General features: G+C 38.2%; 1 protein-coding gene across 3 annotated transcripts in view; it reads right to left on the bottom strand.

The window, feature by feature from the left end:
* Positions 1-16,340, bottom strand: part of LOC126335122 (uncharacterized) — a 272,304-nt gene that overhangs the window by 149,714 nt on the left and 106,250 nt on the right. For all 3 annotated transcript variants that reach the window (XM_049998077.1, XM_049998078.1, XM_049998079.1), the window contains 3 exons: positions 8,343-8,451; positions 5,748-5,965; positions 5,317-5,601 (listed from right to left, as the gene is read on the bottom strand). In XM_049998077.1, coding sequence (XP_049854034.1) covers positions 5,317-5,601; positions 5,748-5,965; positions 8,343-8,451 — 612 coding nt within the window. The remainder of the gene's footprint in view (positions 1-5,316; positions 5,602-5,747; positions 5,966-8,342; positions 8,452-16,340) is intronic.

Raw genomic sequence — 16,340 nt, 5'->3', positions numbered from 1 at the left:
AATGAATAACTTTAAGCAGACAATACAAATGTGGCTCAAATGTACTCCATATTACTCACTTGATGAGTTTCTAAACAGTGACACAAAAGAGAGATGCTACATAAAACAAAAAACTGCCATGTGAATTATACATATATGTTTGTGACAATAATGTACCAGCAAAGACTTTTTACATGGATACGTAAGATGTACCATAAACATATATTGATACTATTATATATTTTATTATTATTATTATTATTATTATTACTATTGTGAATGAATAATTGTGGTATTATCAATATTACTTTAGCATGGTATCTGCTTGCCCAGCACAGGTACAACTATGTACAATAATAATTTTTAAAAAAATGTATTGAACACACTGACGATGCCAATTGTATGGAAAACATATTGAAAGGCAAATAAAGATTCTATTCTATTCTATTCTATTCTATTCAGTCAGTCTTTGAGTGGCGCACACAATTTCATCGACGTTCCTGACATTAGCATTGTTGGTAGACATGGAAAGGCTTCCTGAATGAATGTCATCTTTAACTTCTATCCAGCCATTTTTAAAACATGTGAAGCATTCATAACACCAAGTATAGCTTAAGCACTCATCACAGTGGGTTTCCTGTATCACTTGGTGTTCTTCTGTAAAGTTTTTCTTGAGTTTCACACAAAATTTAATGCAGACACATTGCTACTATAACTCCATCACCTTGAAAATCAGAAACTGTGTGACACTGTGTTATACTCAATACAGCACTGCACATTAACTGACAGACATACATAAATGAAACTTCCAGCAGTTACACATTAAACACACACTTGTGCAGGGATACCAACTGCATTTCGCTCCAACATACCATTGGCATGAAATTACGAATGTTCTGGAATTTCCTTAACAGGCCTCATATGTTGTTTTAGGAGTTCCAAAATGTGTTTTTTCAGTTTAAACTCTCATCAATATGGACACCTACAATTTTTGAAGTTTCCATCTTATTTATTATTTACTGACTGTGTGTTACACTTATCATTGTGTACTCCTAGATGTGAAGAACTGAAGTGTCTTTTTTAAAACTGAGAGTGAGACCATTCACAGAAAACCAGTCAACCACAGTGTTAAGAACATTGTTTACTATTTCTTCTGTCACTGTATGTACACATGGACTGATTATAATGCTAGAGTCATCCACAACATGAATTAGTTCTGCTTGTTGTATGTAAGACAGGAGGTTGTTTGCGTACAAGGGGAACTATGAAGACCTAAGATTGAACCTTGGGGAATACTGTGTGTGATTTCTCCTCCATCAGAGGAATCTCCCTTGATTATGTTGGCTGAATTATTAAATACAACTTTCTGCACTTTGCTAAGATACGACATTGTCTGTTAGTTGGCTATACCATAAACTCCATAAAACAATCGATATGGTTGTTCACACAGTCAGATGCCTTAGGTCACGGAAAATACCAACTGATGCTATTTTGTTACTTAATACTTGTAGAATTTGGTGAGTTAACATGTACATAGCATTCTCAATAGAGCAACTTTGCTGAATACAAAATGTGATTTACTGCGGACATTACTGTTGCTCAGGTGGGATACTATTCTAGAATACATCACTTTCTCTGACATTTTGGGTAATGATGTCAGTAGTGAAACAGTTCGGTTGTTACTGACATCTCTCCTATCACTTTTCTTATAAGACATGTTTAACTGTGGCATGTTTTAATCTCTCTTAAAAAATGCCTAAAGCTATGTATTACATATTTCAGATGACACAGGGATTATTATATAGGAATAAATTTTTAGTATCACATTGGATAAACTATCAAATCCAAATGAGTTTTCATTTTTGAGAGAATATACAGTTTTCTTAATTTTGGAAGGCAAAATTGGTGATACATTCATATAACTCAATTTTATGAGATTTACTTTTCGACCATACTGCAGCATTTTCTCTCTTGCACTGTTTGTCCCTACATTTTTTGTCCCTATATTTTCTACCACATTTAGGACTTGATTATTAAATGCACTTTCTACCTGTGACTCATCATTTATAGCCCTTCTGTTTAAGACAACATTGATGTTATTTTGTTCTTTGGATGTTTGTCCTGTCATTTATTTCATTACATTCGATATAACCTCAAGTTTGTTGTCAGATTTACTGATTTCTGACATAACAAGCATGTTCCTTGATTTTTAATAGCGTTTCTTAGTAATTCTGAGTGGTTTTTGCAGTGTGTAACTACTGCAGGATCTCTTACTTGTTATTGACAACACATGCAGTTTCCTATTCCTTTCACAAGATACTGCAATCCAACAAGTGACCCACTTTTTTTCCCATTGCTGTTTAATGTCCTTTCTGATAAGCAAAACTTTATGTCAGAATTTAGTTTATTCTATTTCATCCAAGGTCATCTCTTTATACTATTCTTAAAACATTTGTTCTGATCCAATTAATTATTCTAGCTGATTTTCACTGAGTAATATCTCTACTGCAATGCACTATCTCATTTATCCTAACTAACTGTGCATCGTGACCAGACACAGCATTTGTTGCTGGGTTTACAGTTATCTCCTTGCTTTGAGCTTCATCAAAGACTACTGTCTTTATCCACCGATGTTGGAAAGTTAATTACTGAGACTAAATTGTAGGATCCAAATTAGTTTGCCAGATCATTTTTTCTATAATAATCCCTTAGAAAAATCAATATTGAAATCACAACATACTAACTGTTGGCTGCTGTCTGACAAGTAGCATAGTTAGGAATCCAAATTTTTCATAAACAGTTAAAATTTCTCAGTGGCGATCTATATACAGTTATAATTAAAAGTGAAATATTTTGCAGTATCCATTCACAAGCACACACTTCAATGAGCTGATTACTACAAAAACTTCTTGTCTCAATGCTTCTGAACCTGTGTTCTGTCTTAATATATGCAACAACTCGTTTTCTCATATTAGTTCTAGATGAGTAAGATGCTGGACTGTAAACTTTTACATTTAACTTCTATAACCCTGTGGACTTGTGGTGCTCAGATATGCACAGAATGCCTGTCTTTCCAGACCTCTCTAAATTTTATAAACAGACTAGAAGCTCTTCACTCTTAATACTTATCCTCTAATACTCTAGTTAAATAAGCTAACCTTACTTTTCTCTCCACTCGTAAGCATTTCTTGTGACTCTCCTGTCATTTTAAATTCTTTGACAACATTGTGCCTGAATGCTGATTCTAACCTAAAAACAATAAATCTCTTACACCAGTAACAACAGGGATCTTGCATTGTGTGATGGTGCCCCCTCCCTAGTCCTCCTCCCCTTTCCCCATACATTTTCTGCAAGAAGCTCAGCAACCTATCTTTCTCTCTCTTATCCAGGTGTAGGTCATGTCTAGCACATTTCAGTCTTCCAACCACAGCAACAAGCACAGCACTCTGTGTTCACTCAGATCACACCAGTATTAACCCAGGGCTTGTCATGATGCAGCAGGACCTCCACAAGACTCTCACTTGTGTGAGTAGTGCTACTCTTATTTCATCCAGGTCACCCCTAGTGCTTTAATTTCTGTCTTTATGTACGCTGTTTCCTGCTCCACCGACTATGATAAACAAAACCATACTCGTCAAAAATCTTTACAAAGATTCCCTATGTGCTCTGTCATCTGATCAGGGCTAGCAGTTGGTTTTACAATAATTGTGGCCTGCTATCCTTTCCTAATTTGTCATGTACTATCTGGCATACACCCTTCCCATAGCAACTACTTAGCAGCAAGGCCCTTTTCTCCCTAATCTCTTGTGGTGCCAACCTACACATAGTTTCTTTGCTAGAAGTCTGCTGTACTATATTGTGACCCACAGCTGGATGAGGCTCTTCCCCTCCTACTTCAGGTAACAAGTCAAACTTATTGGATACTGTAAAGTCAAATGTAGATGAAATTGCAGAGCTCTTCACCTTTTGCCCATCACTTACTAGCTATACATAATTCCCACAATCTTTCCCCCCCCCCCCCCCCCTACAACTAATCTAGTTCAAATTTTGCACAATGTAATTCAGACTGACATCTTCACCTCCTGTTTGGTAATTATCCTGACTTTTTTGCAGACCCCAGAGTTCTATAGAATAGACTCATTGAGTTCCTGTTCAGTTCTCCACTGCAGTTGCCCCAGTAAAATTTCAGCCCACAATCTATGCACACTACTCCCTGTCCAACCCCCCTACAGCAGCATCCACACTTACCACATATTGCAAAACAGATCAAATGCTTAAAAATAGAATTAAAATACTTAACAAACTTTACACCAAATGATTTTTATAATTTATGAGTCACAAAAATTAGGACTACATGTAAATAATTCCGGTGTATAACACAAAAAGTTACTTAATTTCCACTTAAAACAAGAACTCAGCGCTCACTTAACTGTTAATTGACTTATTCACAATGAACTGTAACTTTTAATTACTATTTATTTTGGTTATTATTTGACATTAGACCATGTTTACTATTGGCAAAATACGGCTTGCAACACGTGATGCAATTTTACATGATAATTTAGAAACAAAACCTCAGATCACGCACTCTTCAACTGCTGAATGAAAGAGTTACAAAAGAAACAAACTTACATATAAATATGCTTCACACAATTGCATTAACCTGTGAAAATTTACTACTTTTAATTAGTAACATAAACGGAGCTTCAGCTGGGCACCACTGCTACCAACTGTCAGGAATGATTCAGAGAACAAATAAATAAATAAATCTATTGAAAAATAGATAATGGAAGTATATGTCATGAGATACAATGAGATCAATGGCTTCAAATATTAATTATGTGACACTAAAGTTGAACATTCGTTGTAGCCAGAAAGCAAGAGTCATCTGCCAATCTAGTTGTACGTCATAGGGGCAAGTGAAAATTAATGGCACTAACCAAAGTAACAGTTGTAATGTTTATTCAGGAGTGGACTGAAAGATACATCACATTTGACATGACCAGCAACAATGCTGTAAGAACTGACTGTCAAGCATACAAAACTGGAATTTTTAGAAACTGAAACAGTTTTTGATTGCAAACTTTCTTATTTAAGACTGTTTTAGTTTCTATGAATTCTTTAACATTGGATCACTGCAATTTTCTAGGTGATCATTTCACCCCTCATTAAGACTGAAATTCTAATCAAATTAATAAGTATAATCATGTTATTAATTCCGAGTATAAAATTTAACACAGCTTTCTTAAATATCATGAGACGCTGCAAATTTACAGCTCATATGAATTTTTTAAGTATTCTAGAACATGTCACTACGTGGTAACCAGTGTTATTTACCTGCACTACTGGAACATTTTGAATTCCTGGATTGTGTGTCACTGCATGTCTCGTCATTTGATTGTATAATGTGTGAGATTTGCTTTCCATTCCTTTTATAGTGTTTTCATCATTAGAGATCTTGATGAAATTAGTGCTCTGAGAACTTAGAGGTCTGTCCATCTCTCTCATTTTATCTGATGTTGAGCTTTGACCATCACCGGTATCTTCTTCTCTGATATTGGCTAAAAGGACTGGACGCTGCACTACAGCCCCGTGTCTTATAACTTTATGTTTCACAAGCAGCTGTAATCACGACACATGTTATCATTTCCAAACTGAATTACAGCTGTCAGTATAACCATATACCACAAATATTGCAAACTTCTACAGTCTAGGTAAAAAAAAAAGACCAGTCAGTTATCTAATTTGCCTGTTCTAAGGAGAAATACCTTTTCAGAACCAAATGTCTTTTTGCACAGATGGCATTGTATAGGTTTCACTGTGTCAGAGAAGGCAGGCTTGAAATGCTTCATGAGGTGTTTTGCGTAAGCCACAACACTGGTCTCCTCACTTCCACACTTTCGACAACGCCATTTTTCAGGAACGCGGCATGCTCCCAATCTTTTAGCAGGTAGTTGCTCAGCAACTTTCTGCATAATTTCTGTGTCTGTACAAAGGGTTGAAAAACATTAAGTGCTTTATTAACCAGAAAAAGACCATAGCTTCTATAGATGCACTAAAATCTAAGACTGATGATGTATAATTACAACATGTGACACATTAACCAACTCTCTCTATTTTCAACAGGAAATGATAACATGCAGATTTTGTAATAATGGCAAAAGGATAATGTCTCATTTGCTTTACATTAAAATTGTAAATTAGTTTAGTTTCATTACTGTTTCCATCTGAAAGATATTCAGTTTAATTAAGCAAAAACTGTTAGTTCTGTATATGACAATAACTGACAAAGAAGTTTAGATGCAAACAACTACTAAAGAGACAATTATCCTTAAAACATATGGAGATAACCAAATTTTTTCTTGAAAACTAGGAAAAGGTTCACCAAAAGCAGGAAGATAGAGATAAGTTACTGACAACAACAATAAATCTGGAAATGGAAGGTCCTTGGAGGTGTGTAAATAATGGATGGAGGAAAGGTAACAACTCTCCATATAATGAAGGCAATGAATGGTTGATAACACACATAACAAAACTGAAAATGTAGCTTGGTCCTCAGATGATGTACTGCTTCTGAGTGTGCATGCACTCATGTGCTCGTGCAGACGGGAAGTTGTGTGCGCACACAAAGATTTGGAGGAGTGCACTGTGAGGGGGAACAGAACAGAGGAAGAGGCAGACTGTGAGGAGGAGCCTGTGAGTGCAGAACAACGGAAGAGGAGGGCAAGGGCTAGTGAATATTCAGTGCAAAGGGATTGTAAGGTCAGTTCTCCTCCTCTAAATAATTCAGAGAAGCTAGTAGAGGCAGAGAGAGGAAAATGTGAGATTCAAATGGCACAGGTTGTGAAACAGTCACTGATCAAGCATGTTGTGTTTGCTCTTAACCACAGTCTGGTGCTGACCATTCACTGTGATGAACAATGGTTGGTGATCTTGCCCAAATAAAAAGCCATGTAAAAGTCTGTGAACAGGTATGTCATTTCATATATGCACATGCCTCTAATTCTCAATCATCCCTGTGAACCAACTGCAAAGAGCCATCCCACTCATTCCAAATACCACCCCAGAGTAGAACAATTTGACCACATCCTTCGACAGGGCTTCAACTACTTATCATCATGCCTATAAATGAGAAACATTCTAACTACAATTACAACCATACCAAAGTTGTATTTTGTCACCACCCAATCGACAAAATGTTCTGGTCCATCTTCATGCCATATCATCTCCAAATCTCTTGTCATGTGGATCATACCCTAGTGGATGGCCCAGGTGCAAGACCTTTACTATGCCACCACCCACCACACACTATTCCAGTCCCACCAGTGGCATATTCTATCTATCTGAGGCAGAGCCACATGCAAAAGCAGTCATAATAATCCAACTCTGTCTTTCAAGAGGGCCACTGCCGAACTTTGCACAAGAGCGAAGTTGACCACCTAATGGTTAAACAAACTGCTCGGCACAAGTTTGACTTCAATAGCCATTCAAAAAATCCCACCATCTCGATCCTCCCCATCAATACCAGTTTCTCTGAACTACATAGATGGGAACTGATCTTCCAAGACTTCCTTCAATCCCACAATCCTCCTTGCCACACCCCATTACCATCTCCACCCTGTCCCTATGCTGTCCCTTCATCCATTCTAAACTCACAAACTGATTTCAAAAGTCTCTCTCCTCTTTGTTCTACCTCCTCCTCTCAGTCCACTTGTTTACTTAACTTCCCCCTCTCAGTCCACTCCTTTACATAAATGAGTGCTATACAAAACTCCCCCTGCCTGCACCATCATCATCTCACCAGTGCCACATTCCTACCCTGTGTGCTTGCTGCTTGCTCCTCCCAGCCATCAGTCACCCTTCACTCCAGCCCTACCAACTTCCTACATACCTCCTTTCTCCCCTAGCCTGCTCCATCCAATACAGCCCCTCCCTCACTCCAAATAAGCTGTAGTCAGCCGGTATAGTGCAGTCAGTCACGACAATGTAACCATGGATATGTACGCATATGTACGTTCATTCTGTAGTTATCTATGAAGGCGGACATCATTCAAAAGTTCAGCAACATTTTCAGTCTTCCTTATATGCCTATCAACCACCCAATTCTAAACTATGTGGATAGATATTATCTTTACTGCTATCATTATTACAACAAAAAATTGAACAAGTAAAAATTAAAAAAAAAAAAGAATAAAAACTGAATAAAGCATTCAGGAATTTTCTGTTCCTGAAGTGTGTGTTTAATGATGTCTTTGCTTTATGAATCATGATTTCAAATTCTGCAATGTGCCATCTTCTTTATCAGTTCACTTTCTATTAAAAAATGAATAAATAAATAAAAACACTTGTTTCATCAGACTTACCTAACAATGTGTCAGTTTCCATTCTTTTCTCTCGATTTTTTTTCATCTTATGTTTTGTACTGTAAACAGTGTCTCCTTCAGATGCATGTCCAACATGCTCATTAGCTTTCTGAAAGAAAGCATGTTGCAATTCATAAATTATTTTAGCAAGATGCATAACAAGAAATTAAATTACACGCATCTGCAATTAGTCTTCCTTTCAAAAATATAAAATAAAGTCTATTCTTATTAAAAAGTACGAAGGTAAACAAATGAAAAAAGTTGTACATGCTACAAGTTTTCAAAGACCAACCAGTAAATATAAGTATTTTGCAACAGCTGGGTATGTTAAGCTGTAGACCTGTAGTGATCCGAGAATTTCCACATAAGTTCCAGAACCACTCATCCTTCTACCATCTCGAACACATGATATTTTAAAATAAGTGTGAGAGAACATACAAACTGCGCCACACATGTTTGTGTGTGCAGGCTGGAAAGGAGTCACAAGCACAAGGTAGACGCGACGGTCAAACGGCACCGACAAGTTTTTGCCGTTCGCACCCCAGAAGTCAAATTGGATGAACAAGGAGTGTTTACGTATCTTATGGTGTTTTATATCACTGATTATTGTAACAAGAAAAAAGAAGAACAGTTGAAAAATTGTTATTTATACTTCACGTGTTGGACTTGCTAGAAGCAAGACACTTTAATAAATTATGAGTGGTTCTTAAACCAACTCACTTATGGATGTTAATGTAATGTATTTCTAGAGCTCGAAAAGTGAGTGAAATACGGGAAATTGGAGATATTTAGATGTGGAATGCGAGAATGTTATTCTGCATAGTCCAAAACATCGTTAATTAGTGAAAACATAAAATGTGTATATTTACTCAACAAGTTCTATCATCACACATCGTTAGAACATGGCAACCAGTAGAAAGGACTTGAAAAAATGGCAATTTTGAGAAGAATCGAAGCAGAAAAATGGTTGTTGCCATAGCAACCAGGTACTACAAGACAAGAGAAATGTTTCATGGAATTGGAATCAGCATAAAAGTTCAAATGGTGAAAATTAATAAACGAAATAAAAGAGAAGACGTCAGAAAGCTACTATGGTAAAAGAAAAGAGAGAAGATTCTGACGAATTATTTTTTTAGACTATGAAGAAATATAACGATAATAATCCATCGAAGAAGATCTGGTGTGGGGAGTAAGCAGCTGTCACACACAGCACAGAGATGCAGATCTGGAAACCAGCCTAAGTCCAATGACACTGGCACAAGTCGCTGTTCACCAATGCTGAAACCAACATTTGACACTGCTGGTGCCAGTGCTGTTCACCGACACAGATCACGCACCCGCTCACCAACGCAACTAGAACTCTATGCCAGGTGAGCCCAAAACAGTAATTTTTTGAGTTTAAAGTTAAAGAAACTGTTGAATAAAAACTGTTAGTGTAGTTATAATACTTAGAGTTAATTTGTTAAATGATCACTAGATCAAAAATTCAGAGAAATATGGATAATACACAGAGAATGGGGGAAACTTCAGAACCAGCCATGGCAATGAAAGTGAGTAAGGAGGTGCCTGAGGGGTCTGAAGTACTGAATTTAATCAAAGCCCAAAGGGCAGATTCAGAAGCTTTAAGAAAGGAACTGACTGCTCAAAATGCTTCTTTGAGAAATGAAATAAGTGCAACTTTAAGTGAAAAACTCGAGAGTGCTAATTTTGGTGAAGAAACACTCCTTAATTTTCTCCATAACCTCAACTCCTTTTCGAATCTGAATTTCACCTGGTCCTTCTCCAAAACCAAAGCCACCTTCCTGGATGTTGACCTTCATCTTGTTGAAGCTCACATCCACACCTCTGTCCATATCAAACCCACCAACAAACAACAGTACCTTCACTTTGATAGCTGCCATCCATTCCACATCAAACGCTCCCTTCCCTACAGCCTAGGTATTCGTGGCAAACGTATCTGCTCCAGTGACGAATCCCTCAACAATTACACCAATAACCTGACCAGTGCTTTCCTCTCCCGCAACTATCCTGCAGACCTTGTCCACAAACAGATCTCCCGAGCAATACATTCCTCCCCGTCCAACAACAATATTCCTAGCCTCAGACCACACAGAAGCATCCCCCTTGTCACCCAATATTATCCTGGCCTCGAATACATCAATAAATTACTCCGCCAGGGATATGACTTTCTCAAGTCAACCCCTGAAATGAGATCATCCCTTGACAAAATTCTCCCCACACCACCCAGAGTTGCCTTTCGTCGTCCCCCTAACCTCCGTAACATCCTTGTTAAACCCTGCAATATTCCCAGACTACCTTCTCTACCCAGCGGTTCCTACCCCTGTAACCGACCCCGCTGCAAAACCTGCCCCATGCATCCCCCCACAACCACCTACTCCAGCCCCGCTACTAGGAAAACATACACAATTCAAGGAAGGGCCACGTGTGAGACTACACATGTCATTTATCAGCTGACATGCCTGCACTGCACAGCCTTTTACATCGGTATGACAACAACTAAACTGGCTGAGCGCATGAACGGACACAGACGAACTGTCCGCCTAGGAGATGTCCAATACCCAGTAGCGGAGCATGCCCTCCAGCATAATTCTAGGGACCTAGGAACCTGCTACACTGTACGTGCCATTTGGCTTCTCCCACCCAACACCAGTCCCTCTGAACTGCGGAGATGGGAACTTGCACTCCAGCACATCCTTTCATCCCGCCATCCCCCTGGACTAAACCTACGTTAAACAACCTCACTCCCATTTACTTTTCAGTCTTCTCCTCTTTCCCTTTCCTCTTTAGCCATTCATGCATCTTTCCATCCTACATCTTTATACTATACACCTCTTTACTTCTGTATGCATCCTCTTTGGCTTGAAGCTGGCACAGTACCTGCAGTAGAATATCTTTGGCTTCCCTCTGACAACCATGCCTCCATCCTTGCTACCTTCCCTGTTTTCCTTTCCCTGTTGCTTCATAACCTGGGTTGTGAGTAACTAAATCCACTTTCCCTTCTTCCCTTTCTTTCCCCTCTCTCCTCCCTGATGAAGGAACATTTATTCCGAAAGCTAGGAGCTTAAATTTTCGGTTGTTTTTTGTGTCTCTATCGGCTGTACTGAGCTGAGGTAAGTACTGGCCAGCCCCTCTATCTCTTTGTTAGTAATTGTTTCACATCTTTATATGAGATTTTCCATTAATTATTTAGAGTGCTAATTTTAGTAGAGAAATAGACACAGTGAATAATCAATTAAATAATAAACTGGATGTCCCAAATGAAACTTTAGGACTGTTAAGTACTAAGGTAGATTCACAAAGTAAAGACTTCAGTAATTTAAGTGAAGGTATGGGAAATCTGAAGACTGAATTTGATGCTTTAACTACTAAAGTAGAAAATTTTAAAATAGATGTGAAAGAGGAATTAACTAGTTTGTTAAGCAGTCATGTAAACTAACTGTTCACTGACTTTAGTCAGACACAGAGTAACCAATTTCAGGACTTAGCTAAAAAGTTAGAATTGGATATTGAAGATGTACAAGGTGAACTTGGTGAAAAATTAAGATCATTTCAAAGTGTATGTAATGTTATGTTTGATGCTGTAAAACATAGATTACACACTTTAAAAGAGGGTATTTAGAAGCAGAACAAGTTATTACCACTAGTCCAATCGCAAATTGCAGGAATTAATACTCGAGTAGATAACACGGAACAAAACTTTAAATAAAAAATAGCAACATCAGATACGATAAATATAAGTAGCCTGGTGGAACAGGTAGAGGAAATGATAGACTGAAAAGTGGCCGCGAGAGTAACCTCCGACAACATGTCTCCAAATTTGTCTTCTAAACTTAATGATATCAAGAGAGGTACAGATAATTTACGCAAGAATATCAAACTTATTCAGGACAAAGTGGATAACAGGGTGACATCTCCTGATGTGGTATTGAATAGTGAGGCAATGATGGATTTATAATGGGGAGCCAAGTCTGGATTATCCAGGCAATTCCCTACGTTTAAGCCAGATGGGGAAGTACATCCTATCCATTTTTTTGTAAAGGTTCAACCAAACATTGCCCAAGAACTGGGAGGATTTGAAAAAGATTGAATTTGTTGTAGGGTATCTACTAGGAGAAGCCTCAGAGTTAGGTAAGGTAAACATAGAAAACTTTTCTTCTTAGGAAGATTTTCTAAAGAAGTTTAAAGAGAAGTATTGGTCAGCAAGTGCCCAGGGAAACCTATTATCGGACTTGTGGGACCCGAAGTATTACAGTAATACATGGGGAACAATGAGAAAGTATTTCAACTGGCATTTAACATGATCAAAGTACTTGGATAAGCCCATGGAGGAAGAGGGGTTAGTTTGAATTTTAATAAGAAGATTGCCTATTTGCATGAGAAAGAATATATTATGTAGTGGGTGGAAAACGGTTGAAGAATTATTATCCTTTGTGGATGCACTGGATGCCTTAAATAAGGACCGCAACGAGAGCATATACCAGAACCAAAATCAGAATTACAAAAGGATTAGTAATAATAACTTTAAATGACATGATGATAACTTAGCTAGAGTACACCAGTGTAACAGGAATAATAGCAATGATAATCATCAGAAGAAGCATCCACCTTGGAATTTACTGGAGTTTACATAGTTGGTATAACAGGAAAGAAGAGCAACATTGTGAAACACGAGACCAAGGTGAATTGCCACATTTGAAATAATTTGTTTTGTCAGACATTGTTAATAGTAGAAAATATCAATAGAGATGTATAATATGGGTTAGACTGGCTATTAGAATTTAAAGTCATTTTAAATTTTGAGGAAAATATTATTTACTTTAGTAAGGATGTTAGTAGACATTGGATACCGTTTGTAACAGATAGTTACATTAGTAAACAAACAACTGAGTGTCAATATTTACAATTAACAGCTACAGCTCGATTGTCACCAGAGTTCGATAATGAAAATCATGTCACATCGAGTGGACATACAAAACAACATAAACGAGTCATCAACGAACAAAAACTAGATTTATTTAGAATTCTAATGGAAAATGAAGAATTATTTTCTGATCTTCCTGGAATATCAGCGATTACATATATAAATTTGAAATCAAAGGTGACACTCCATTTTTCTGTAAGCCATATCCAATACTGGTAAGACTGAAAGAATCAGTTAAGGAGGAAATTGAGAAAATTATTGACAACAATATCATAGAACATAGTTCTAGTGTCATGAATAACCCTTTAGTAGTAGTAGAAAATGTTACAGGTGGTGTGCAATTAGTGCTAGACACGCATACATTGAATAAGCATATAGGAACAGAATGAGACAGACCAATTAACATTGATGAACTGTTATCCAAATTTGAGGAAGCAATGCTTTTTTAGCACGATGGACCTGACTGCAGGATATTGGCAAATTAGGTTATATCCTGAATCAAAGAAGTATACCGTGTTCCTATTTGATGGTAAATCACTTCATTTCAATGTATTACCATTTGGACTTAATATCTCAGTCTCATGCTCTGGATGAAGTATTAGGAAGAGATTTATTGGAGGATTTAATAATATATACAGATGATATTCTCATAATCTCAGCTACCTGGGAAGAACATTGCCTAACATTGAGTAAGACCCTGAAAAAACTTAAAGAAAAAGGTATTACAGTGAAATTGTCTAAATCACACTTTTCAAGTCAAGAGCTTAAGTTTTTAGGGCATCTTGTACGGGTACAGGGGATTAGACCGGATCCTGAGTGCATTAAAGCTATTAAAGAATGTCCACCCCCTAAAAACGGGAGACAATTGAAGGGATTTATCGGAATGGCCAGTTACTACAGACAGTGTATTAGGGGACAAGAACTAAATGACACAAGAATTTTACGTTTGTTAAGAAAAGGAATAGCTTGAGCTTGAGATCAAGAGGCAAATAATGCATTTGAAAATGTAAAAAGAGCACTAGTAGAAGCACCCATATTGCATCATCTGAGTATGGGTGAACCATTTAAAATTGCAACCAATGCATCTGATTATGGGATTGTGGCACAACTATTCAAAGGAGAGTGGGGTATAGATACTGTAAATCACAGCTCTATAGCTTTTGCTAATCAAAGTCTTAATAAACATGAATTAAACTACACAACTACTGAAAAAGAACTGTTGGCAATAGTATGAAGTATCCAGAAATTCCAAACACTAGTATGGGGGTCAGAAATCCATGTCTACACAGATCATCAAGCTCTATCTTTTCGGATGGATAGTCGTTTGTTACATAGTAGATTAATACAATAGATGTTGTTCCTACAAGAATATGGCATTAGAATACAGCATGTAAAAGGTTCTGAGAATATTCTACCAGATGCCTTGTCTAGGTTACCTATAGGCACAGAAGATTTAAAATGTACAGAAGGACCCAGCACAATTTTTGCAATTAAGACTTACCAAGTGGGAAAGTGCCGGTAGACAGGCACAATAAAATAACACACAAACATACACACAAAATTTCTAGCTTTCGCAACCAACGGTTCCTTCTTCAGGAAAGAGGGAAGGAGAGGGAAAGACGAAAGGATGTGGGTTTTAAGGGAGAGGGTAAGGAGTCATTCCAATCCAGGGAGCGGAAAGACTTACCTTAGGGGGAAAAAAGGATAGGTATATACTCGCGCGCGCACACACACACACACACACACACACACACACACACACACACACATCCATCCATACATATACAGACACAAGCAGACTTATTTAAAGGCAAAGAATTTGGGCAGAGATGTCAGTCGAGGCGAAGTGCAGAGGCAAAGATGATGTTAAATTACAGGTGAGGTATGAGTGGTGGCAACTTGAAATTAACGGAGATTGAGGCCTGGTGGATAACGAGAAGAGAGGATATATTGAATGGCAAGTTCCCATCTCCGGAGTTCGGATAGGTTGGTGTTGGTGGGAAGTATCCAGATAACCCGGACGGTGTAACACTGTGCCAAGATGTGCTGGCCGTGCACCGAGGCATGTTTAGCCACAGGGTGATCCTCATTACCAACAAACACTGTCTGCCTGTGTCCATTAATGCAAATGGACAGTTTGTTGCTGGTCATTCCCACATAGAAAGCGTCACAGTGCAGGCAGGTCAGTTGGTAAATCACGTAGGTGCTTTCACACGTGGCTCTGCCTTTGATCGTGTACACCGAGGTTGTGGTCCTGACAATCGGGATACCAGTTACTTTGGAATAAGGCTGGGCATCTCGGACATATTCTGAGTCGTGGTCACCTTTGTGCTCATACGGCAAAGAATACCAAATCCACCGGTTAGTCCCTCAACCGTTAGGGGTAAAACCCAATGGGACTCGGGGAAAGTAAGGCTAGCAACCTGCTTCCCTGATACTTTAAATATGATGCTGGCAACAATCAGAGCAAAATGCTTCGGACCTTTGGAGGTGACGGAGTCCCATCTCTAACTGACAAACCAGGGACTCCTAAGATATAACTTGGCAAACAAATGGTATTGAGATGGGGAGCTATTAATACCAATGGGGGCTTCTCTGGGAAGAAGGTAGAGTTGTCAGAGGCTGCAAGTAAGATGGGGCTGGACGTTTTAGCTGTTAGTGACATTCGGGTAAGGGGTGAGAAAGAAGAGGAAGTGGGAGAATACAAGAAAGAAGAGGAAGTGGGAGAATACAAGGTCTACCTGCCAGGAGTCAAAGCAGGAATAGCACAATGGGGTGTAGGGCTTTACATCAGGAAAGAAATGGAACCCAGCGTAGTTGCAATAAGGTATGTAAACGAACGACTGATGTGGATAGATTTGAGAGTGTCTAGCAAGAAAATTAGGATTGTGTCAGTATATTCGCTTTGTGAAGGGACAGTTTTTATGAGGCACTCAGTGATGTAGTTGTTAGAGTAAAGGACAAGGACAGTGTTCTGCTCATGGGTGATTTTAATGACAGGATAGGAAATCGTACAGAAGGGTATGAAAAGGTTATGGGTAAATTTGGAGAGGATG

Source organism: Schistocerca gregaria, chromosome 2 (genome assembly GCF_023897955.1).
Source record: "Schistocerca gregaria isolate iqSchGreg1 chromosome 2, iqSchGreg1.2, whole genome shotgun sequence".
Classification (NCBI taxonomy): domain Eukaryota; kingdom Metazoa; phylum Arthropoda; class Insecta; order Orthoptera; family Acrididae; genus Schistocerca; species Schistocerca gregaria.
Note: the sequence above shows the minus strand (reverse complement) of the source record. Positions and strands in the feature narration are given on the sequence as shown.